The 25,703-nt window shown below is 40.2% G+C and overlaps 4 protein-coding genes across 8 annotated transcripts in view; 1 reads left to right on the forward strand and 3 right to left on the reverse strand.

The window, feature by feature from the left end:
• On the forward strand, positions 1-4,290 carry peak3 (PEAK family member 3). 2 transcript variants are annotated; one of them, XM_052590488.1, is made up of 4 exons: positions 1-1,289; positions 1,482-1,627; positions 2,022-2,518; positions 2,953-4,290. In XM_052590488.1, exons 1-4 carry the CDS (start codon positions 1,210-1,212, stop codon positions 4,021-4,023), a joined length of 1,794 nt encoding a protein of 597 aa, XP_052446448.1. In that variant the 5' UTR covers positions 1-1,209; the 3' UTR covers positions 4,024-4,290. The 2 variants fall into 2 exon arrangements, with proteins under 2 accessions (XP_052446448.1, XP_052446447.1); XM_052590487.1 differs by having other exon boundaries at positions 15-1,289; positions 1,476-1,627.
• A 475-nt stretch (positions 4,291-4,765) lies between these two features.
• Positions 4,766-8,301, reverse strand: oaz1a (ornithine decarboxylase antizyme 1a). The gene is given in 6 exon segments (XM_052590489.1): positions 4,766-5,399; positions 5,481-5,566; positions 5,659-5,834; positions 6,108-6,194; positions 6,196-6,241; positions 8,116-8,301. Coding segments are annotated over 6 exon segments (645 nt in total). The 5' UTR covers positions 8,235-8,301; the 3' UTR covers positions 4,766-5,268.
• A 2,796-nt stretch (positions 8,302-11,097) lies between these two features.
• On the reverse strand, positions 11,098-15,258 carry amh (anti-Mullerian hormone). Of its 2 annotated transcripts, none has more exons than XM_052589633.1 (7): positions 14,922-15,258; positions 13,388-13,699; positions 13,112-13,284; positions 12,774-12,885; positions 12,555-12,690; positions 11,973-12,403; positions 11,098-11,857 (listed from the first exon to the last, which is right to left on the reverse strand). In XM_052589633.1, exons 1-7 carry the CDS (start codon positions 15,028-15,030, stop codon positions 11,436-11,438), a joined length of 1,695 nt encoding a protein of 564 aa, XP_052445593.1. In that variant the 5' UTR covers positions 15,031-15,258; the 3' UTR covers positions 11,098-11,435. The 2 variants fall into 2 exon arrangements, with proteins under 2 accessions (XP_052445593.1, XP_052445594.1); XM_052589634.1 differs by having other exon boundaries at positions 13,112-13,281; positions 14,922-15,207.
• Positions 15,259-16,489: 1,231 nt separating this feature from the next.
• Positions 16,490-25,703, reverse strand: part of dot1l (DOT1-like histone H3K79 methyltransferase) — a 28,962-nt gene continuing 19,748 nt past the window's right edge. For 2 of the 3 annotated variants that reach the window (XM_052589632.1, XM_052589631.1), the window contains 5 exons: positions 25,135-25,703; positions 24,839-25,047; positions 24,680-24,744; positions 23,974-24,594; positions 16,490-20,815 (listed from right to left, as the gene is read on the reverse strand). In XM_052589632.1, coding sequence (XP_052445592.1) covers positions 20,808-20,815; positions 23,974-24,594; positions 24,680-24,744; positions 24,839-25,047; positions 25,135-25,703 — 1,472 coding nt within the window. In that variant the 3' untranslated portion in view covers positions 16,490-20,807. Of the gene's footprint in view, positions 20,816-21,987; positions 22,621-23,973; positions 24,595-24,679; positions 24,745-24,838; positions 25,048-25,134 lie in introns of all 3 variants that reach the window. The other variant, XM_052589630.1, reaches the window with a different exon arrangement.

Below are 25,703 nucleotides of genomic sequence, written 5' to 3' on the forward strand. Positions count from 1 at the left end.
ATGAGCTTTTTAAATTCAGTCTGACACCACTTTCACCACCTACAGATGTGTTTAATAATTTTACTATATTCTATTTTGGAAAGTAGACATATCACACCTAAACACAAAACGTTGTTTGAAATGCCAATATTTAATAATAATAGCATTAATACTAAAGGTCAGTATACTTGCACTGGATAAGCCCTTATATGCAGTGCATATGGTGTAGTTACAGAATCTACCAACAGGGGGTAACAAGGGCCAGCCTGTACAAAATATGAAATTGCATATGACCCAACCACATTTCCCACGTCATCATTATTCACCAGTCCAAAGTAAAGAACAAATTTACTAAAAGTCTCACTTAAATTGATATACCTCTTGGCTCTACCTTCTGTGTTGATTTTTGGTTCCTCCTAAGGTTTTATTCTTAGATGTAGGAAGGATTTTGTTCCTGCTAGTGCCACTCTGTAAGGCTCAAATGGGATATTGTATATTGTTAAAAATCCTGTGTAAATGGTGTAGGCAAATTAAACTGAATCATCTGAAACGCAACTGAATCAACTCTTAATTGGGTCCATTTGAGCCTCAACAAGGTCTCAAGTCGAGGTTGCTCTTTGTGTATAAAGAGACAACAGCCTCCCCTAGTGACTTGACAACGACAATGCTGGAAAAAATCACATGGTAAGTCACTGGTATCTTGCAAATAGTTTATCTCCATCTAAACACTTTTCAAATCAGTTTGGCAAGGAGTTTGTGATTGGTGGAAATTAATTAATGTTATGTTCTGTAGAAAATATAGATATATAATATCAAAATTACCAAATGTTTGCCCAAATTTATGGAAACTCTTTATCTTGGTGAGCTGGGTCCTACCACATTAGTGCGAAAAATACCCTTAGGTTCATCTTTCAACACAATTTTTTCTCAGTAGATGAGCACAATGTACATAATCGTGTCACCCAATGACAGTAAGTACTAGTTCCTTATTTCATAATTTCCTTATTTGAAAGTACAGTGAACAGATGTGCACAAAATGCACTCAGCTTTTCCGCTACCAACCTCAGATGCTAGATATGCTGTCGCAATGTCTCAGACAGCCACAGAGAGAGAGAGTAAGTGAGGGAACTGCATGTCTGCTAATGTACTAGAAGAAAACTACAGGAACTGACAGTTGGAGGTGGGTGAACCATATTCACGGACGCTCACACTGTCACACGCTAAACTACAATGCATCAAGCAACAGACTATTCTCTCCTGGGAGCATCAGGAGGGACATCGCCACCTGCACTGCCCATCAAACAGCGCAGGTAAGAGGTGCTAGTGTTATGACTTGACAAACATGTGAGCTGTGTTACAGGAAACCTCATACCACGAAAGTTAACTCGTCGCTCAGTAATGTGAAATATCACGCAAGTGAGGCAAATCTGGCCTAGTAACTTCATAATGTTCTAACGTTCCTGGATTTTTGTAAATACGAATGTGCACATGTTTAGGAGCAGGTCCTCTTCAAGCTCCATCCAGGATCTAGAGCTGAAGTTGGGAGATCTACACTTGCCTGGACCACAGACTCCTGTGTCTCCATTTAGTGAAGTGTTCACTCCTACTTACTGTAATGCAGTCCACTGTCCAATACATCATCGCTACGGTGAGCATTGACATGTTTTTTAAGTTTTCAAAAAGGTTTTGAGGCAAGTAATAAGGATCTAACTAAAATGAGAACTGGATTCTGTAACTTTTCACATGCGTAGCCTTCCTCATTTCTTTTTATGTTCTTTTAGACTTTATTTATTGAATACAAAAGTATTACTGAGGGAAGTAACACCTGAAACCAATACAGCAAGCCACTAGACAGACAGCTAAACCACATGTAGTCTGTGTTTCATGGCAATGTGGGAACTGAGACCGTTCCCACTGAATTTCGTTTCATGGTTCCATAATACATGAGATGAAACAACATCTGAGCATGTATGTGTGCATGCATTAAGTGTATTTGTTGTGTCTTCCATTGCTAAATGTATTACCTATATCTTGACACTCAGAAAATCACCAGGTGAGATTCTTCTCAGACGAAACTCCTCCGCCAGTGCCTAAAAAGAGTCTGACGAGAACCCGATCCCTCCCAGAGGAGACCCTGGACCCACCTTACCGCGATCATACAAGAACCTGCAACTATGAAAATCCCCTATATATGATAACACCATTCCACAACGCTCCTGCACTACAAGAGGAAGAGGTACAAGAGGAGAAATATCAGGGTCTGTCCTTTGATACACCAGATGAGCACCTCCAAAATGTCTTCAGAAGCTTCCAGAGATATGAGGAAGTTTCAATGGGCATCCAAGAGTGTTATCTCCAGTTTCTCAAGAACTTGTTGCAGAACATTGAATCGAGCATTTTCCTTAATGAACAGGAAATGGAGATGGTAAAGACTTCTGAGCCTAATGACTTTATTTTGTATGAGCGGCAGTGGACTGAGAAGGATGGTTTCTACTTGGTGCATTGTCTAAAGATTCCCGGGAGACTGTTTTCAGCAAAGGTAAGAACATCAACAGTATAATAACATAAGACACCACACCAATCTAAACTAGATGCACAAGGAATCTAGTAAGTAACTGTAGCACTCTGAATTTGTTTGTGTATATGTGGGCGATAATGCACAAGGGTTTTCAATCCAAAGCTGTAAGTAGGCCATCGATGCTTCCCAGGCAGAGCCCCTAAACCACAAGCAGAATGCACACCCTTATAAGGCAGCCCTTTCTTGCAGTAGAAACCCTCAAAAAACCCACACTTCCTTCATCATGCCAGGTGTCGAGCAACAACATCGACAGTTTGACATGTGCTACCAAGACTTTAGAGCATGTTTTGAATGCAAGAGTTTTCTGGTAAAGGACTAGGAGAACTCAAAGAATCCTAAATGTTGAATGTTACTTATGTGTGAAAACTCAAAATGACTCCTAAATATTTCGTCAGGTTCACAGAGGAGATCCAGGATCAGACTGCACCATGTCCATGCCACATCCTAACACTGAGCAAGGGTTGGTCCATTTTTCACAGTGCACAGCTACGGATCAAACCTCCACCTCACAGCATGCTCAGACCACTCCAGAGACTTTACACGGGGACACCGATAAAGTATGCCAACAGCGAACAGTTTCTGATCTTCTGGAGAAAGGTGTTAGTGTGACTGTGCTAAGAGACTTTCCATTGGGAACTCTGAAGGACTTTGTTGAGGAAGGACACTCTTTGCACTCCACCCTTCCTGAGGTTTATGAGAGGAGGCTTTGTCTTCTTGCCCTCCAGTTGGTGCTAGGACTACAGCAAATGGGACGTTTAAAAGTCATTTACAGGCAAATGAATCCACAGAGTGTGACATTAGCGTGGCCTAGTATGTGCAAAGAGGCTGACTCTAATGATTACCCTAGTGAGATGAAAAGGGGAAGCATGAATATAGACACTTTTACAGGCATACCCATAATCACAGTGTCCAAAGAGCACACAGACAACGAAAGGACGAAAAGTGAGATTTGTCAAACCCTATGGGAGAAGTGGGGCACACCTCGTTTGGTCCTGAAGAGTCATTTTGAGGATGAGGATCTGCAAGAAGCAAAATCCCAAGAGTTCCAGTTGGGGACTTTGCTGAGGTACTGCCTACATCTTAGTGACAGTTGCTCATCTGTGTGGAAGGTGCCTCGAGGCACTCCATACACTCCAGGCTTGCTGTGGCTGGTCACCCAGCTTACATCTGAGAAACCTGGGCTACTGATAGCCGATGTGACGGGTGTCCTCCAGGCCCTGCTTTGGGGTCCTCGACAGGGTCTCTTTCAGCAGAACCAAATGGAGAATTCTGTGTTTTCTAATTGGCTACTACTTAAGCGTTCTCTTTTGGTTCTCAAGCTTGCCGAAAAAGGACTCTTTCAGGATCAGTCTAGCTTGGACTGGGAAGACTATCTCTGTCTCCAATATCTATCCCTTACTGACCCAGAGACTATGCGTACCATAACTGAACGAATGGGCCTTCATGATTTTGTTACAACTGCTTAACAGATAAAAATGTAAATAGTAAGGACAGCAATTGTGAGTTGGTGAGCCTCAGATGTAACTAATCTATACTTTGTAATATCACTGATATGATGTAAAAGAACAGTTTTACAATCTGAAGAACAGATCACCTTTTCCCATATTTGTAAAGTCATATTCATGAGATCCTGTATACTTCAGAAGCCCTGCAAAACACACAGAAAAATCTAGATATTGTGGCCAAAAATTAAGAATTGGTGCCATATTTTATTAAATTGGGGCCAAATTTGAGTTAGTGTCCTCACATTTTATTTTGGGGGGGGGGGGGGGTAAATTGTTACGATGTTGTACTAACTTGACTTCGCTTAGGTACATCATTGCCACAATATAAAGGAACTTTTTTTTTTCCTTTGTCATGTACAAGGCCTATACATACGAAACCACTCCCCCCTCCCCCCAATTCTTCTTGCTACAGAAGAAACATGCAAAACACTTTTTTTCTGCTTTATCATAGTCAGAGGGATCAAGTTACTCTGATTTACAGTACAGGCTGATGGCAATAAACCATGTATTGCAAAATCAGCTTCTTGTTGGACCTTGACCTTGTGGCATTTACTTATTAACAATTCCAGGGAAAAAAAAAAGTGCAATATGAAACATTCAACAGGGTTAAGTGCGCAATAAAGCCTTCTGAAAACCACTAAAACAAGTCATAATAAATTTACATTATGCTTACGAAAATGAAGAGGTAGTAAAACGAAGGTAGTTATGTAAGGTGAGCCTTTTTATTCTGCACACTGTCAAACATGCGGACAGATCCTATTGGAGTCATAACTAAACTCCAATTCATGCACACAAGAAAACATCTTTAAGACACTGGTAAAAAGACAATTAACATCAGCAATGAAAACCACGATTCTACAAACACTGTTGCTTGAAGGATCTTAACCATAAATATTATGCACTAAAGGATCAGTGTGGGAATGGTGAAGGGGAATCAGCAAAGAACCCAATTGCATTGAAAGTTAAGCCCAGTGGTAATGGCTTAAACCAATGGTCACAAATTTGGTTAACACTAGTGCAAATACGACTGAAAAAAAAAAAAAAAAGATTAGGAAAACCCTGTGCAACTCCTATAACTACAGCGTAGTAATTAACAGGAAAAACGAAACTACTCAGATTGACATTCTTACTACGTTTTTTTTTAATGGTGACCATGTTGAGTGAGATACAGCATAGTAATTAGAAGCAAGAGGTGATTGGTAAGCTTTATTCGTCACTATCGGAGTCTCTTTCGATGCTGTAAGCCATGAAGAAAGCGTCGGGGCGGGTTGGGACGAGGGGATGACCCGGTCTCACAATCTCAAAGCCCATGAAACTGAACGTCCGCAGCAGCGATGCTAGAGACAGAAGTGCAAAGGAAGTTAAAAATAGGGTTCATTAAGAAAGGGGCAAGAATACAGGAAGAGAAAAAGGCTTACCCCTGTCATCTCGGCTCTTATGGAAGCAGATGAAAACGTGATCAACCTGTAACTTCTCCTCTGCAAACTCCAGCAAGAGTGAAAAACTGATGCGAAAACAAAAACAAAAGATGGGACAAGCAGTTTAAGCCACACGTTTTCTGTAGGATTAAAAGATAAAAATAAGTGTTTGACTAACCTGTCTTTGCTCCCTTCTGGGAGGACACCAGTGGGGATTTCGATGTAAAGGTTTGCCCCCTTCAGTGCTCCTCTCCAAACTAAGTGCTTGCTCACGGAGCAGCGTCGCTCAAAGAGCAAAAAACGTACGCGGCTGTTCAACTGCGGGGCTTCCTCAAGAACCAGTAACCGAGCATCCTTTAAAAACAGTTATATGCATACATGTAGTCAGGGACAATAACTACAGCACAGCCATTTAAATCAGTAACATGAGAAATCAGGCGAGGGGAAATGTCCGTCAATTCCCAAAGGTGATTAGATTAATATGCAGATAAGATATGACCCTTGAACAGAGAGATAACTAAAGAGCAAACATCATGCACACATTCTCCTTTAATCTAAATTAATGTTCTTTATTCACAAATATATTTTCATGTGATGTGAAGCATGAACCAAACCCTTTATACTCACAGAATAGAATAACTTAGCTGAAAGACCGTGATCCCGCTGATCATTCCCTCGCCCACCTGGGATCTTCAGGGGTGGGTGAGGGACATCAGGAACACCACAGAGGCCCCGGACACGGGTTACTGCAGCGAAGGGGACTGTAACCAGAACACAATGCACTTAATACTCCGACAGGATTACATCAACACAGTCTGGATTTAAAAATAAAAAAATAAATAAAAAACACAACCTTACTCACTGAATTCTAGTAGCTCAACTAGTAAATAAAATTACACCAATGCTAAAATGTTTAGCACATTGGGAACATCAATGCAATTATTTTTTGCTATACATAATACATGAAAGATTATGGGAATATGCAGAAAACCTGGCTAAGTCTTTTCAGTGCGTTTAGTAGTGGTTTTAGTTAATTAGTCCAGTCAGAGATTTGAGTGAAAAACTCCTGGTCTAAGCAAGATCATGAGAGTTTTAATCATAAAATGGTGCTTCTGCCAATAAGATCACAGGCCAAATTGGGCATATGCAAATCTTTAACCTGAACAAAAATGCATGCATCTTGTAAACCAGCGCAACCTCATTTCACTTCAGCAAAGCAACTTTCAGGTGTCCTGTTGAAAGCAGCCTAACCCCTAAAGTCAGACTACTTTGCCTCCCCATTCACAAGGGACACCGCGAGCCTGTTACAGAGGCTGGGATCACCCTGGAGGAGAGGAACCGTAGTTACACAACACCCTGCAGTGGCTGAATGAACACAGACATCATTCAAACCCGATGAGTACAAGGGGTTACTGCAACACCAGAAAGACTCGGATGAAGGCATAGGCAAAATAAAAGGAAGCTTAAAACACCCACCCATATTTTTAGGGCTGGATTTGAGACACCTCACTGCATGAAAGACAAAAATGAATAATCTAGTGGACTACTTCCTCCCAAAGAGGAGAGGTAACTGGTGTTACAAACACAGACAAGTTGAAACATGCCTACATCTAAAAATCACATGCACTCACCAATATTTCCCTTTTTAACCGGTTATTCTTTGAGGAGAGTGGTTCAAGATAACACCCAAAATAGAGTTCACTCGGATTACATTTGAGAGCGTTTGGATTTGAGCAGTTAATTTCTCATTCGACGATACAGATACATTTAAGAAAGTATAGCTTAAACCCAACACAATCATCATGGTATGTAAATGTAATGTACTCCATGCGGTTCAGCAACGACGCGTGATAGAGGAACAAACAAGAGGGGGATGGGCGAGGCGACGTTTAGCCATTAGCACATTACAATTCTTAAAACTACACACCGGGTTTAATGGCCATTTAGCGGGAAATTAATCATTTATATAACGGGATATTATTCATACTCAACGTAGGATTCGGGTTATAACAGTGACATAAGGGTAATATACAATAAACGTTAAGCATTAAACGTTAGCCACCTCGCGAACACAACGTCAGTCACTTGCGGAGCTGAGCGTCACCTGAATAAACATGCGGAGCTTTTGTAAAACTATAAAATAATATCATAATGACTAACACCATGTTATGATGGTGCATAATGAAGTTTAAATCCGCTCATATTAGCTCAAAAGCCGAACTGAAATCATAGAGATTCCTAAATCATTTAAACAGACAATGGCAGTAACGACAGTTTGAAGTACGTTAGAGTTTGTGGTTTGGAAGCTTCTAGACGGAAAGATAAGCGAACTCGACAAAACTTGTTACCTGGCAACAGACCTGTCAATCATTCTAATCCATGACTGATTGACAACATAACCACCTAACGTTAAACAGACTTGTTTAAGACAATCCACTCAGAAATACCTTTATTGAAGGAATTTTGATAGGAGGGTGGACTTACGGTAAATCTAATTTCGAAAGCTAGAAACATTAGATCGAATATACATTACGTTGTATTTCGTCATACAATTCACGTTATAGCTCGTTAGGCTGTACAGCGCAAACAAGGCCGCGCGTGAGCTATTTAACGTTACGTAAAAGTCCCACATTACCTGTCACTCTCGGGTTTATTACGAGTCATTTCGATCACTGGCATCTTGGATATATTACTCTCTTTTTCTCTGACAAAACAGTGGCTATTCAGGATCGTCTGGAGGTTGGATTTAACCATCCGGCCAACGTCAAAACCCTACTCTTCTCCGTCCGTGCGCCGTATGAAAGTGTTGAAGGCTGTAGGCCCGCAGTATTTATACTCTGAAACACGAGTGGGCGTTGCTTCCGCTTTACGTCATGCGCTTTCGCAAACAAATAAGCCCCGAGTGGAAATAAACCAATTAAAATTTATCAGTCACACATTTCGTAATGATAAGACTAACTTTGGTTTATGAATGCATATTTGTGCAGCAAAAAAAAAAACCTAACACAAAATCTGTTAATAATTAATTATACTTCTCATTGTTACAGTATCATAAGCAGTGCAAGCATGATGTAGGCTACTATATCTAAGATTCATTATAATTAACTTTTTTAAATTATTAACTTAAAAAATTACAAAATTAACTGGAAAACATCTAAAAAATGTCTACTTTGTATCTAAATGAACATAGGCTAATACCAACACTGAATTCAAGATTGCAAATCGGTCATGGAAAATCAGAAGTGCTTGTATTTTTAATAATAAAGTCGCAGCTGTTGCTGTCCATCAGGGCTCTGAAGAACTTGACACTCCTCCCTACACAGTTTTTTCCTGTCCACTCCGGCTTTGCCTGGTAAGAAATCCTCGTTTAACTACTAACTATCACTAATGCAGTTGTTTTTGCTTGTTTATTAATCAGAATTATATGCATTACATTAATCAGCACTATTACTCAGTAGTCAGCTCTCGTAATTTTAAATCGTTTTAAGTTAGCATTTCAACGTTAGCCACCTCGAGAACATCACCTGAGCTGTGCGAAACCATACATAAATGCATCAGACTTGTGTGAATCTGTAAAATAAGATCATATAATAAATAACAACATGTTATAAGGGTATATTTAAGTTAAAAATGCCCTTTAAAATTACAACTTTTATATATTTTACAAGATATTTACGTTGTTTTAATTCCACAGAAACTTCCAGAAAGGATCATCAGAACAAGTATGTATCTCTGACCCTTGATTTACATATACAACACTTTAAGATAATTCACTGTATATGTCATAATTAGATTGAATTGAGTTTCTCAACTATCTCTATTCAACAGTGAAGTATCGGCGCATATTTCCAGTGGAATCATTGTCTAAGGTGGAAAATCCATGGAAGGGTATTACTCTGAACCGCTGTATATTAGTGGCTATGGTCGTTGTGGTGGTCAGCTCAACGGTTGACATAGTACAAGGTGAATTCTTGAATGTGAGTTATGAAGTAAATATGTGTGCATGCAAACATATGCATGCAAAAGTTACACTGTCAAAGTCCAGAAAAGTATGAAAGACGATTCATCAGAATTATCCATCTACCATCAGTAGTTTTACTGTTATGAAGCGATATTAATAATTGTTGTATACGAAGAATAAATCTTGTGGCGCGGATGACTCAGAAGAGTGTATGTGGAGAGAAACAGAGGAGAGGAATTGTCAAATAAAGCCGTTATTTTTGGTTTTGATCTTAAAATATGTCAGTGCCCTTATTTTGTCTCAAGATGCACACCAGGAATGTTTTTTTATTTTAATTAAAAAAATTACTTCTAAGTCCTAATTGAACTACAGTCTAATACAAGCTTAGTCTAAGCCCTGTCTGTGAAACCTGGCCTTAGAGTCCTAAATTTAGGATTGACATGCCCATTATTTTTAAGATCTTCTCCTAAATTGGCGAGTTATGAGCTACTTTTAGCCCTAAGATGTTTTGTGAATACGGACCCAGAAGTTTTGGGTCATTTAAAATGTATTTAGCAAGGACACATTAAATTGATCAAAATTGCCACAACTGTTTTAACAGAGACAATAGAGCCATACTTTGAAGCAACGGAAGAAGAAGCTGGATCAGAGCTTCAGGCTGGTGACGGAGAGGTAAGGGTAATTTCAATCTGCTTGAACAGTTTTTGGCTAGTTTGTTGTTTCTGAATTGTCTGTTTTTGCTGTAGTCTGATTCATGGTGGGACACCTTTGCTTTTTGGAACTGGGGATCTGAGGATAAACTGGAAGAGTTTAAAAAGAAAAGAGCAGCAAGGCCTAAGCAGGATGGAGAGAAAGTTGGACCACGCAAGATCCGTAACAAAGAAATGGCTAAAGGATTTCTCAAGGAGAGGGAATAGTCTGGGAGGGAATATTCCTGAAACAGTTCAGATGAAATATGTATACAATACCAGTCAAAAAAATCAGTAATATTCTAAAATATTTTATTCTAAAATTTGCTCCTTTTATTTTAATAAAATACAATGTACTTTATTCCTGTGATCGCAGCTGAACTTTTCAGTCTTCAGCATCATATGATCTTTCAGAAATCATTATATAATATGCAAATTTCTTGTCTGTGTGCTGTTCAGTATTTTTGTGGAAACTGATATACTACCATTTAAATTTAAAAAGAAAAACTTAAAATAAATTATTGCTATTACTCAGCAAGGAAACAAAGGAATTTATTTTACAAAAGTTTTTTTTTTTAGTTTTTTTGTCAAATAAATACTGTTCATTGACCTTGATATTTATCAAAGAATACTGAATAAAATGTATCCGTTTCTACAAAAATATTAACCAAAACTCTTTTCTTCATTTTCAATAATGAGAACCATTAATGACAATTGAGCACCAAATCAGCAAAGTATAAGACTTCAAAAACGTTTTAAAATATTATTTTTTCCAAATATATATATATATATAATATATATATATATATATATATATATATATATATACATATATATATATATATATATACACACACACACACACGTATAAAAATCTTCATCTGAAATGTTTCATATAAACCTAAAACCACCTGTAACATTTTGAGAGAATTATGCAGGAATTGTAGTGAATAGACAGAAAATATGCTTTTTGAATATTAACTTTATTCTAAAACAGCCAAATATTTTAATGCTCTCAGCAATGATGCAAATCTATGGTAACAGGACAGCTCATTATTTCATACAGCTAAAGTTGGCTAAAATATTGTTTGTATCACTGACTATGGAAAAACGTCCCCCTAATTATACCTAATTTACACTTCAAATTACATTTTAAGTTGCATGTTTGCATAATGTACTAGGTCAGTTGAAGAAAACCTAGAGCTTTGTGTATTAACAAGCAAAAATAAATGCAGATGTATGAGGTTTTATTCATGTTGCTATATACGCATGCATAAGTGCATTTCAAAGGGCAAAAGGAGGACGTCAGCGACATTCACACTTGGTCGCTACCACATTGGTCTTGAAGGAGATATTAGTGCCCTCGCTCTCGAGCTCGATCACACACAGGTCATCAAATTCCACCGGTACGCAGCAGAGAGAGCGATTGACGGGATGGCCGCTCTGAATATGGCTGTTCAGGAGGATGGCGTGATTGTTGCCGCTGCTCAGGGGGAATCCACACTCTCCCTCACAGTTGTTGATGTTGACTTTAGACGGCTCAAGAAAGAACTTCCTCAAGGACACGGACAAGCTCTGAAGCCGACACTGACTGGGCACTGATGGGCCATCTTCATCCGCTCTGACTGCTCTCTGAGCTCTTTCCACCTCCCAGGTACTGAGTACCAACTGCAGGGCCTTCAACAGCAAAACGGATCGGTACTGGGCCCGTTTTTGTTCCTTAGCTACTATAAATGAATCATAGTTTAAATGAATTTTAGTAACTCAATGGGAACATATAGAGCTGAGAATATTGATGCTTAAAAATCTTTTGACAGATAGTATATATATGGAAATGCTCACCTGCTTCCTCGTCCTCTCCTTTTGGAGAAAGGGCACTTAGTTGGCTCAGTTTCTGAAGCCTGTCAATCATGTTTTGCCCCACCTCCTGCTGTTTCACCTGAGCCATGGCTTCATCCAGTCTCATTTGGAGCACAGACAGCAGAGGAGAATCTAGTGTCACCTCCACTCTGTGAGTCTGCAGGCCTTGCTGCCTCTCAGGGAATACAAATACAGTCGGCGTGGAGGAATTCACCAGTCCTGATAGCAGGGACTCTGTTGATGACGCTCCGAGGCTGAGAGGTGGAAGGGAATGCAGCGCTTCCAAAGAGACGATTTTTGCACCTTCCTGAGATGTCGGCCCCTCTTTCTGAGGAAGGACGTCACTCAAGAACTTCTGCAGCTCGCAGAGGAAAAGATAAGTCCTGGATGGGAGTTTCTCATCCAGTGGATTTCTGAAGAAAAAGAAAAACATTGGCAATGTTCTGAATGGAATATTAGCTTAGGGAATACTGTGTAGCATATGTGTCAGCATTGTGATATAAAGCACTCCACACAATTTGATTAAATTGAGCAGTTTAAACCTTTAGCAAGTGAATAATTTACCCCTGAAATTGTAAGTGTGGTGTCCTTTGCTCATCACGGTCAGAGAGGAAAACTAAAACCGGCTTTATTGACATATTGCTGCCATCTACTTTTCTCATCAACACGTCCCGAAGCTCAGACACACTGGGTTTTGGCTCTGAGAAGTAACAGAAAGAGTTCAAATTTACAGTGTGGAAGGCTTCTTAAGAGAAGGCTGTTTTTGAAGGGAAAAGGTCTCACGGTTTTCATCTTTCCAGGTCTCAATTGTTACACTTAGCTTAAGGTGAGCGTGGGCATGGCTTTGTCCTGCTTTAAGGACCAGGAAACGTGTAGCTTCAGAAATGCAAACCATCTGAAAGGCAGAAAGCATAGGAATGCTGAGGGCATACATTATTATAAGGAGTATTAAGGGAAGATAATGTTTACCCAGTTGAGGAAGACTATGAAATGTACGTGGTTGCTACACGCCTGCTTTCATATACCAGCAATATGACATTTCGCTCCATCATTTCATGGTCTTTCTCTACCACAACAGTCAAAAAGTGTCAAAAATATGAAATCATTATCATGCAGCTAACCTGTGTATTTGGATGGATGGAATGACTGTTGAATTTCACTCGCAAACCATCTCCTTTAATGGAATCGACACTGAACAGGAGCGTCACAGAGGCTGGGCTGCTCGGCTGAGCATGCCTTGGGAACGTGAGGGTTAAAGTCATCTCTCCTTCCTTCTCGGCATCCCAAATATCTACTAAAAAAAATAACCACTACTCATCTAATGGTGTTCACTAGTCGACAAGAATGAATATCCAGCTTAAACGGGTTTAGCTGGAAATAAAATTACTGGGATTTACCTTTTTTGGCATGTACACCCTTGAGGCCACTTCGTTTTTGTTCCAAACTTGGTACTAGGTGTGAAATCTGCAAACCTGAAGTTCCAGATGAACATATTCCGAACTGCTGGTGATCCATCCTCTCCAGTTCACTTTCCCTGTTCAGGGCTGACAGGAAGTCATCCATGGCATGACTGTGAGCTTGTTGCTCTTCATCACATGGCACGTTTTCAATGGAATGTGTTGAATAAGCTGACGGACCAATCAGCCGTTCGCTGGCACTGCGGGGTACGCGTACCATATCTGCAACTTCCTGCTCATCTCCATTCCATCCTGTTGGTCAGTCAGATATACATTCAAGGGCAGAACATGTCACTTAAAGCAGTGGTTCTCAAACCGGTCCTGGGGACCCCTGATCACTGCACATTTTGGATGTCTTCCTCGTTGGTCACACCCAATTCAAATTTTACAGATGAGTTACTCCCCTGCAGAGTTTAGCTCTAGCCCCAGTTAAACACCTGAACCAGCTAATCAAGGACTTCCAGTCAAATATGTTGGATCTAATCTCTGCCGGAAAGCGCAGTCCTAGACCACTAGTGGACACCCCTGCCTTTACTTGTTCCCAAAAGTTATCAAATGGTTCCTTCACCCCTGCAACCACTTCAGGGAACTATTTTCAAGAAATATAATCAAGAAAACAAACTTGTGCACTGCAAGTTATAAGCTATTGCTTTAGCACGTTAATTGGTCTGTGAAATGTAAAAATGCAATCAGTTCAATTAAAGGCATAGTTCACCTAACATTGAAAATTCTATCATAAATTACTCACCCTCATATTGTTCCAAACCCATAAGACCATTCATTTTCTGAACACAAATTAAGATTAGTTTTCTAACACTCCACAGACAGCAACGTAAATACCACGTCCAATGAGCAGAAAGTTAGTAAAGACATTGTTAAAATAGTCCATGTGCCATCAGTGGTTTAACATTTATTTTATGAAGCAACAGCAAAAAATAACTTTATTCAACAATTTCTTCTCTTTTGTGTCAGACTTCAATGCACATTCTCAACAGTACCTGGATGCGTGCGCGTGCATTCATCTGTTTGCAAACACATGTGAAAACACCAGCTCTTGCGTCAGCAGCATCACATGCATGCATCGTGGTACTATCGTGAGCTCACGTCTAAGTCGGATTCGGAAGAGACGATTTATTGATTAAAGTCATTTTTTGTTTTCTTTTTACACAAAGTATTCTCGTAGCTACATAAAATTACGGTTGAACTACTGATGTCACATTAACTTTTAACAATGACCACACTACCTTTCTGGGCCTTGAATCTGTCAGTTGTGTTGCTGTCTATGCAGGGTCAGAGAGCTCTCAGATTTTCATAAAAAAAAAAGTCAATTTGTATTCAGAAGATAAACTAAGGTCTTGCAGGTTTGGAACGACATGAGGGTGAATAATGAGTGTTTTAATTTTGGCGTGAACCATCTCTTTAATGCATCAATGTACCTCAAGACACAGATTCGGGACAAAAGGAAAAGACTGACCTGATAGTCGGGTAACCTTTGAGCTGTTATCCTGCTCTGTGTGTTCTACACTGGCACATGATCCAGTCGCCACAATCAGCAACAGCCAAAATCCTGCGTGGAAGAGCATCTTCCGATTCAATCACAGAGAAATCCAGCACTTGTTTTAGGGTGGGTTACCAGCGGGGATGTGTTTTATATACACCCCATTCCTGTGCTCCTGAGTGGAGCCAGCCCGCCAAGAAAGCTCGTCCTTGGCGTAACAGTGGGTATTTGAAGCATGCAGTGGATGTGTGAATTTCGAGAGATAGTGACCTGACATCACATGCCTTGGAGCTTTGATAAGGTGAGGAGGAACTCTTACAGACAATGGATTACTTTGTAGACCCCAGACACACGGATGTAGTATCGAATAATAGTTTGGTCCTCCTTGGTGGCAAACTGAAACAAAGTTCTATTTTTAAATTTCTTCCTTTCATTCCCATGGGACGCAGTTAAGACTTTTACGAGTGTCCTCATCTCTTGGGGTACATTTTTGTTATCCTCATTGTAATTTCCTATATTTTGCTCTCGACTTCATTAAACATTGCATGGTAACAGGACATATCTGGGTCAGTAACTGAAAGGGTGTAGGTTCAAACCCTGAAAGGAGTTGATCAAAAAACAATGAACAGGGGCACCGTTGTATCTAAATGGCAAACCTTTGAACTGAAAAACTTTAAGACAATCTCAATGGCTTTTCAGAGTTGCAAGATATTCTGGAAAACATGGGTTACCATTTAGACAAGACAGCGCCATGACACCTGCAGCTTTTAGTTTTTATCTATTTCGAGCAACCCAAGTTTAAGTGCCTTACTGGGCATGATATTGACAGATCGCTAATATGCAAGGGTGATTACAACACTCAAGAGCCGTAGTTCTCAAGGGGACTAAGGTCCAAATACGCCTGCACCATTTCCCAATTGCCTATAGCACATTCCCAATCTATAGCATATTTTATGACAAAGGTAAAAAGCCCTAAAATGAAAAGTGCTAAAGGTTGACTTGGGTGAATTGCTGACTGTCAAAGGAACAGCAACAATTATCCTTTCATTACTCCTAGCCCTGATCTCTGGAAGGCATACAGCTGCACTTGTTTTCCAGACTTTCAAGGTCCTTCTAGCGCTGGTGTGCTAGATGTTTGACCAGTCCCAAAAGATAAGGCAGGTATCTTTTAGCCAAAAGAACAGGAACAAATCACGGAGGACAAAATGCTAGATTGTTTGCCATATCTGGGATTCCTGATGAAAGGGGAAAGGGGTATTTCTTGAATGCTTACACGCTTGATGTTGTTGCAAGGGAATGGTCTTCATTGCATGTCAAAGACTTTTCATTCTTTTCAAATTTCATTCTGTTATCGTGATTCATCAGCAGGTCCCAGGGAATGTGGCCACAGTATAGTGACCTTCTCAAAAGCCTCAGATCATTTTTAAATTGGGTTGCAATTGTTTTATTTCTAAATGGGTGTTATTACCTTTCCCAGATGGACATTCATCTTTGTACATCATACTAGTAAGGCAATAAGAATAAATAAAGAAATCAAACTGAGCTTTCATTAGAAACACTTTATTAACAAAAAGCTGAGATTTAAAAACTTCAACTGAATTAGGCTGTCATTACGTTAAAAGCACCAAACAGTGTCACAAATATGACGACTCTTAGGAGTTTGCTGTTGTTGCACAATTATCCTGTGACGTTTGATTTCTGAACCATGAAAAAGCAGAACAATGTGATGAACTGAAATTGGGAATGCATGTATTACAAATAACAACTTAAAGGGGTCAAGTTACAACAGACAAAATAGTATATGCCGTTCAGTGGAAATTTCTATCACAAGTAAATAATGCACAGTAAAGCAATTTCATTCTCATTTATATCTGTCATCTAGGAAGACAGCCAAGGTTTCCAACATTCCCTTTTATTTTATGCAAAACTATTAACAAAAAATCAGAACTGACATTCCTGAGACACTAGACAAAGCCTATATGAATTTACATTTTTAGACATATCTAAATGTACATATTCTTTATTCTATTTATAATATGCGAAAGGATTGGAGTTGCCTTTTGCAATGCAACCTCATACATGTACCTGAGAAAACGCAACATCAAGAGTTATGATCGGTTTACATTTTAAATAGTTTAACATCAATTTCAAGAATTGCCACCCCAACAGGAAACAGCGTCGATGGACAAGATAGTTCAAATGAGACATTACAATGATGTAAAACAAGCAAAGCTTGCATTGATGTTTATTAAATGTTCACCCCTTGCAGTGCAAGAGGTGCATGGATTTTATAGCTGCATTTTCCTTGTTTAAAGTGTAGGAGAGCACCTTACTGTTCTATGGAGTATCCAAATGGTCAGGATTACCAAATCATAAAACCATCATTGATAAAGAGTTGCAAAGATATTAAAACACAAATTGGCCATTAAAACAGGTACCATTAACAATGACTATTAATTACTATCAATAAAAAAAACAAAACATCAGTGCTGGTAACAATGTACTCATGTACTGGTCATTGTGATTTCATCACAATGTCATGTTAATTGGACAGAAAGACCATTTACACATTGTTTTTTTTTATTTTTTATATATAGGATTATACACCAAAGTCTATTCCACAGCATTCTGACTAAAGCTTAGGCGAGGTTGATTTTTCCTTGAGCACATACTTAAGCAACAAAAACACAATAAAAAGAAAATAAGGACGCAAAACGATGAGGACATCCACTCCTGCTTTGTCTCCAAGTTGGCAATGTTGTACGCCAATTACTATTTTATGAACGCTGTACCAGTTAGTGACAGATCGATATATCGGACAAGTGGAAATCTCCCAAATTGTCCATACAAAGTCAATGGGGTCAAAATTTTGGACCACCTTTTTTTGAAATATTGTCTTTTGTGTTCCGCAGAATAAAGCAAGTCGTACAGGTTAGGAACGACATGAGGGTGAATAAACAATGACAATGTCAAATTTCTTTTTTTTTTTTTTGGTGAACTACCCATTTTATTGTCCAAATATTTCACATAAGTCATTTTAATAGCCTCTACTCTAGATATGATAACAGTCATTGGAAAACCCATATCGGTCAACCACTAGAACTAGCCAACTGACAAAACACTAGCCAAATCTACGACCGGTCACATCTGAACAACTTTACGTCATGATACGCAATATGCTCAAACTCTAGGTTACACGACGCACTCTAGGACAGGCTTTGACAGTGGATAGTAGGTTTTGGTATGGGCGCACTGGTATTTTCGACATCCGTGTGAACAGCAGCACCAGTTTGTGAAAGATGAAGCTGTATGCTTTACATTTGCGAAGATTTCAACGATTTTTAGAAACAGCACCGAGCCGTACGGGCCCAAGACGGTAGGCAAACAGGCTTAGCACATGATCTCTTTACGAGAAATCAAAAATGTTATGAAATGCCACATGGCACCAATGTGCCATAGGTGTAATTCAAAGCATTCACTACCTGCCAACACAGGTCGACTCCGGAGCACCATTGAAGTAAATACTTCAAAAGAAAACAGTTTTATCATCCTATAAAGTTCTGCAATGTACTTTCATGCTTCTTTAAGCTCGATTAAGACCAAAAGGTGTTTCTTTAAATAAAAACGACACCGATCCAAACAGACAGGGGCTGTTTCATGCTGGGCGCCAAATAATACATTATAAATATTGAGAAAATAAATGCTGCGAGGCTTGAAAACATCCCTGTGTAAAAGAAGCACCAAAAATCTTTATTCATTTCTTTTTTTTTTTTTGTTGTTGTTGTTGAGGATCTTAATATAAATAAGCACAGTCTTAAGTTGTACAGATTGTAGCACCATTTTTTTTTTAGACTGCAAGTCAAGTACATACACTTTGCACACGTTGTGCTCTGCTCCAACACAAAATAAGAGCGAACACAAACCAAAAGAAACAACAAAAAGACAGGAAATTAAATTGATAAATAACCCAAATTATATACACAATTATACAGTCTGAGAAAGACATCCATTCACAGTACAGAAAAAAAAAAAAGGAATAAAAGAAAAACAAAAGGATGAGTTGAAGTTGCCCAGTAGTTTTGTGATCTTGCGTTTTTCCCAGTGTGTGTTCATCTTTTAATCAGTGTGTTTGTATGTACAAGCGTGTGCTGGTTTTCCAGGTTGCGAAGAGCACCACGATGACATCGGATTTGGTAATCCAAAGGAAAACACCTATGAAATCTGCCAGGAGTATGGTTCAGCACCAGATTCACCTGAATAAGCCTGTACCGTGTAAGACCAAGCGTTCCGATTGAACAGAATATGTGCATTGTATTAAAGGTTCAGCAGTAACTAACTGTTAGGAACATGGAAGCTTGAGTATTAAAACAGGGCCCTAAACCAAACGCTAAACGTAGTGATTCAATAAGAGCCGGCAGTTAAAGCAACTAACCGGATTAAACAGCTCCTTACAGGTTCGTCACTCATTCTGTGGCTCTCCCTGCAGATTGTGTTTTAATCGTGTGTTCCTGGAAGGTGCGTTTGTGTCCGTCTCATTCTTAAATTACAATTTATTTTACATGCGTGTAAAATGACCATTTTCCCTTTGATTAATAAAAAGCTTAAAAAAAAAAAAAAAAAGACATGCTGTTTGAATACGTTTGTCATTAACAGCTCCACAGGTAAATTATCCAGTGTAAAAATCACGTGAAATTATTGAATTATTGGTGCATCTCATGAAGCCCATCAAGAACATGCCAGGTCATATTTCACCCCAGAAAGGAACGTGAAATAAAAAAAAAATATATTTGTAGTGAATTTCACCTCCCAATACTGTAATTCATAAAAAGTTACATAATAAGCATGTTTAGTACTGCAGTGATAAATAGTATTGCAATTTAACTAAATTAGGTAAAACTGCCAAGCATATACATATATGCATATATATATATAAACATTCAGATGAATTACAGTACATGACAAATGCTTTTTTTTTCATTATTGTAATCAAAATTTTGGGAAAATGTGTTTAACAGTCATGAAAAATGTACAATTAACTAAAAAATCTTGGTTTAATATTAAGCAATCATTTCGAATTGTCGTCTTTCTGAGGTCAAATATCACTTGCAGATTCACCCTTATACAGCTGGAGCTTGTGGTTTCCTTTACATTTCACTTTACAAAGAAATGATTTCATATGATGAGAAGTTAAAATGCCCAAGCCAAGGTGACTACTGCACTATCGGACAGATTTGTTAACATCGATTTCACAAAAGTAGTGAGTTCAGCGCAAACGCTCGGGCTGTGAGGGTGACGTCCCAGCAGGGGAACAGTATCGGGCTCCAGGGGCTTCATGGAGTCCATCTGAATAGGAGTTGTCAATCACAAAAAGCCACATTTCTTTCCACTGATAACAGCAGCAAGGTTACAGAGATTCACAAGTCTTTGTGTGTGTGTGTGTGTGTGTGTACGGCCCATTGAAACCGAGCTGACTGTAATTATATTCCTGACATATAAAACACTTCACATCGATTGTGAATCCACCAGAAGATGGCTGCAAATCTAGCAAACCATTCATCAGTAAGGCCATGTTAAACTCACAATTATTGATAAATGGAGGTTAGCATCAGCCCAACATGGTGCCACCTTAAAACACTCGGAAAAACAAGGAAGCTGCATACTGTGTCAATCTGAATGTGATTCAGGGGCTGTGTGTGTGTGTGTGTGTGTGTGTTAAGCTGCACCTGTGATAAGTTCTGATACCCATGCCAGTTTACAGTGGCGTCTTTTAGCAAATGTTAGAGCACCGGTGAGCGAGCGAGTCGAGCCCATTGGTCCACACCTGTCCGTTGCATAGGTTACGTTGGGTTGAGGTAGATTTCTTCAGTTACCTGTAACCAGTCGAGGGTAGAATCCAGGAATTACACAAGATGTGGACATGTTTCATCAGCATCAGGGCTCAACAATTCACATGCCTGACAAACTTGGGTATTTGGACTGCAATGTTTCTGCAAGACGGACTTGCTTGTAAATGATTTACAATGAGCTAAAAATTGTATGAATTTGATCTTGTTTTTATACAAGTAATAATATTACATACAACAAAATAATACATAAGCTGTTTTAGAACTATTTGTCCTGGGTGATTATTATGACTTACTGTGCAAAACATGATTTATGTACAAATATACAAATTTGAATTATTAAATGTAAAAGTTGATTTGGATAATTAGTTATACATTATATTATAATGAACTATTAATAAACTGGTTAATATTTTATAATTACAGTCGAAAACGTACATAGCATGCACTACTCAAATGTGCAACATAATGTTTACTAGCTAAATTTCATCATATGGACCTTCCAATTCTGAATTTATTATTATAATTATATAAACTCAAATATTAATAACAAAATGTATAATTAAATCAAGTTAAATAAGCTATTTTAATGATTCACACACATTTATCAATCAATTAACAAAAAAATATTATGAAATCATATTTTTTTTATATATTGTATCTCAATTAGATTTTGCACAATCAATCATCATAATCAAAACCGCAAAAAAGTTTATGAAATTTAGTTACATTATAAAAATATTAAATTATTTTATTTTAATGAAACATAGTAAAATATCCAAATTACCAATTTTAAACGTCCATTTTTTCGCAGGGGAAGAAGCATTTAATGGAGAAAAAAAAAAAATATATATATATATATATATATATATATATATATATATATATATATATATATATTTTTTTTTTTAAAACACTTCCAAAAATACATTACTTATAGGTTTTGTGTATTCATACTGCGTAAAATAAAAATCGCATTTTTGTGGGCTAGTAAAAGTAGAAATAACTCCTCACATTGTTGAGCCCTGAACATGTAATGATATTTTCAGACAAAATGGCAATTCTGACATAAATGGTCTTACAGTCGCTTTCTGAAACCCAAAAAAAAAAATCGCAGGAAATGCAAATATGAAAGAAAGAAAATATAGAAAAAATAAGCAGCAAAGCATGTAGCCCATTTCCATGCCAACACCACATACCTTGTTGGGACTCATAACATTACAGCCAGCAGAGCGCAGTAGCTTCCCTGTGTCCGTCTAGCAATAGTCTACTTCCACATCAAACCGCCCCTCCCCCCACCCTCCTACGACTGGACGGGTCCTATCTGGGGCGACTGCCGGGGATCTGCGAGGCTGTGTAGGACGCCTGCATACCCAGAGTCCTCCAGGACATCCCAGCCCCACCTGAACCTGCGCTGCCGGGAGGGTGTGGAGGTGGCAGGTGCGAGGGATAGTGCACAGTGAAGGGCCGGGAGGAAGCAGAGGAGGTGGAAGAAGCTGATGTGGCGGCCAGAGACGGTGAGGAGGATGAGGCGGGGAGGGACAACTGCGGCCTTGAGGACTGGTGGCGCTCGGGACGTGGGGAGGGAGGTTGGGACGGGGCGGCGGAGGACGCGTTCAGGAGGGGAGGGGGCTGGGGGAGGGCGGGTGGGGAGGGTGTGTGTAGGACTGTCTGTGTGCGGCTGTGCTGCGAGGGGCCCGAGGCCAAGAACGAGGCCCCCGCTTTGGGGTTTGTGTCCAGATGCCTCTGCTGGGAACTGAGGGCCCCGGGGCCCGGGAGATTGGCCCCAGACTGCTGTGAGGAGACTGAAGGCACCATGTGGTGAAAAATCCCTGCAGACAGACAGCACAGAGAGGGAGCAAAAGACAGAAGATGGGGCTGAGCCAGATTGTGCACAGTAGCAAGCCAGACCAACAGACAAGCAAGCACAGACCAGATGGGATGATGGACACCAAACCTGAGAGCAGCACACCTCTTCTAAAGGATCATAAATGATTTGCAGTTAATGCTTGTTCATAAATGTAAAGCTTTCATGTAAAGATTCTAAATACATGGTTTAATTTCTACATCTGCCTATATCCATCTATCCTCATAAATATTAGTTATAATACTAGTGGATATTCATGGGTAGAGATATCTACGTATCTATATCTTTATATGCAACTCTCTATCCATCTACATGCATCTACCTATATCAATTTATATCCGTTTATCCATCCATTCATCTATAGCCATCGTTCAGTCGATGCAACAATCATCTATGTCAATCTAAATCAAACTACCTTTGTCCATCCACACATCTCTCTTTTTATCACTTCTCTATCCTCTATATCTAACTATCTCAACCCATCCATCTACCTCCATCTAAATCCAACTACCTACCTCCAGATCTATGTCTATCAAACATTTCTCTCTCTAGCCATCTATCAATATCCATCTACCTATATCTATATGCAAATATCTCTTTCTACACTTCAACCCATCTATCTCCATATTTGTATGTCAGATTATAAATGTCTCTCATTCTAGATCTATCTATCTATCTGATTAAGGAAATAATTTTATCTTTGTGGTCTGCGAGGTGCGGATAAATGGTGAAATGCCTCAACAGCCAAAAACAAGACCTGCAATTAAAGTCAAACACCCAGAGAAAATGTGAAGGCTTGAAATACAGCCATAAAAGTCGAGGAGTTTCTCGCCAATCCCATAAACAACAGATCGCTTAACAGTTCTAACATATTTTCACAGGCCTGTAAATCAGCAGTTTACACCATCAAGGCCAGTGAAAATTATTTAAAAGGCCTGAGCTCTTTAAGTTTTGTATTCAAATAGTACGTTTCAATTGGGTGAATCCCACGAAGCACGTCAAGAACAAGTTACATTGCACAGCAAAAAGTCAACAAAAAAAATGTAAATTATAAGTATACTTTTTCCTTTCGACTTTGGGATGGAATATATGTCAGACATGTTTCTGTGAAATTCATTATTACAACCTGCTGTCATTTTCTCTAGGTGTTTAGCTTTAGCCTTTGCACACTCAGCACAGCAAAGCGGTGTGGGAGAGCCAGGCAAGGTGGCAGCACTGGGTCATAACTTACCTTTTATGTACACCCAAGCGACTGTTCTGACCATGAGCTCAATATTCACCGGAAAATAGAATGAGAAAGCGAAGATATTCAACTCACCTCCTGCAGCGCCCCCTGCCAGCCCGGCACTGGAGAAACTGCTGAGCGCCGAATGTCCGTTGACCAACCGGGGGGCTCCGCCGGTGGTGGGTCCAGGCGTCTGAGCTCCAAAAAAGGACTGGAGGACCGAAGCCCCACCCAGGGGGAAGTACTGTCCCACTGAGGAGGCGGAGGAAATGGTGGTGGCCCCACCCACTTTTCCACTCAAGATGCCGCCATTGGCCGCTGCAGATATAAAGAGGTTCTGGCTGGCCAATCCGCCTACGGATTTCAGGTCCCATTCTCGCGATTTCTGTTTCTGCTGTGGCCGCTCTGATGCGCTGACGACTGGGCGACCGCTGCCATCCTGACTGAGGAAGAGGTTCGAGTTCCCGTAAGGCTCACGCTCACGTTCCCGTTCCCGTTCCCGTTCCCCTCTCCTCTGCGGTTTCTGGTCCGAGTCGGAATCCGTACCGCCTCGGGAATCCCCAACACCAAAAGGCGAGCCACCCTGGCGGAGATCCGTAGAAGTTGGCTTGGGGTCAGAGATTGGGGAGAAGGTGGATTTCCACTTGCTGGCCCCAGAGGAAGATGATACCTCACTGCTCACGCTACTGGCACCTGATTTACGTCCTTGCGAGCCTGTAAAACGCCCCATTCCATTAGAAATAAATAGTGGAGTCTGTAGAACGTGAAGTGTCTGTTAGCCAAAATGCATCGAACTTACCTCTTTCCACATCTCTGATAGGTCCATCTCGATCTAAAGAAATGGTGGCGATTTTCCGTTCAATTCTGAAAGAGAAAACAATTGTCCATCAACCATCTTTTCAACGATCTACAAAGCTTACAGATTAATGAACTGGATTTGAAAGAAAAGAGCAATTACCGGCTTGAACTAGAGGTGTCCGGGGCAAAACTGGCACCCTCTTCATCAGAACTAGGGGCGGAGGAATAACGACCTGTGTTGTTGAGCTCCAGGGGACGCTCTCTTTTGAGCACAGGAGGCTGATCTAGATCTGTCCCGCACGGACTTCGTCCTGACTGCTCTGGGGAAGAGATGGCGGAGATCTCCAAAGGCTGGTTTATGTTGTTCACCTGGTAAAACGACAAACATTTTGAGGTCTGATTTCAAGCCAATCGTAAGTTGAGCAATACCAATAAATGCCATTTTTGTCCACTCACCATTGAATTGATATTAAGCGGTGATCCAGAAGAATGGCTTGAGCAGCCAAGTCCCGGAAATGCCCTTCTTTTGGGGGATCCACTAATGGGAATGGCCCCAGAGGAGCTGCGCTTCCGCCGCCCTCGTTTCCGGCCCTCTTGGCTGTGGGAGCTCGGAGAGTGATGATGATGATGGTGGTGGTGGTGGTGGTGATGTTGCTTACTGTGATGATGGTGACCCTGCTTTAATGATCCGTGGTGGAGCCTTGAACCTCCTGTGGAGGACGAGGATGAGGAGGAAGAAGAGGACGAGGAGAAAAAGATACGGCGACGAGCCTCGCTGTCCAAAAGATCTGTGTCGGATTCGGGGCCATGCCGGTCATGGCCGTCCTCGGGGGGAAGCCTTGGTGGGCCGTCAGCGTACTGCAGCACACCTCCGGTGCCCAGCGCAGGACTGAGGCCAGGGCCGCGAGGCTGGAGGCCCATGATGGGAGTGCTGTGAGGGGGAGGGGATGCAGCGTCACAGTCTTGGTCCTCGGTCAGCATGGCGGAGTGAGAGCCATTCACCAATCCTGAGCTGGAGGAATACC

This window comes from Carassius gibelio, chromosome B22, assembly GCF_023724105.1.
Source record: "Carassius gibelio isolate Cgi1373 ecotype wild population from Czech Republic chromosome B22, carGib1.2-hapl.c, whole genome shotgun sequence".
NCBI lineage: Eukaryota > Metazoa > Chordata > Actinopteri > Cypriniformes > Cyprinidae > Carassius > Carassius gibelio.

Excerpts from the sequence above, each read along its gene's own strand:
- amh (XM_052589633.1), bottom strand. The coding sequence starts at position 15,030 with ATGCTCTTCCACGCAGGATTTTGGCTGTTGCTGATTGTGGCGACTGGA. Across the intron at positions 12,886-13,111 it reads CCATCCATCCAAATACACAG|ATGGTTTGCATTTCTGAAGC; the intron begins GTTAGCTGCATG and ends TCTGCCTTTCAG. Across the intron at positions 11,858-11,972 it reads AGGAGAGGACGAGGAAGCAG|TAGCTAAGGAACAAAAACGG; the intron begins GTGAGCATTTCC and ends ATTCATTTATAG.
- peak3 (XM_052590487.1), top strand. The coding sequence starts at position 1,210 with ATGCATCAAGCAACAGACTATTCTCTCCTGGGAGCATCAGGAGGGACA. Across the intron at positions 1,290-1,475 it reads CTGCCCATCAAACAGCGCAG|GAGCAGGTCCTCTTCAAGCT; the intron begins GTAAGAGGTGCT and ends GCACATGTTTAG. Across the intron at positions 2,519-2,952 it reads GGAGACTGTTTTCAGCAAAG|GTTCACAGAGGAGATCCAGG; the intron begins GTAAGAACATCA and ends ATATTTCGTCAG.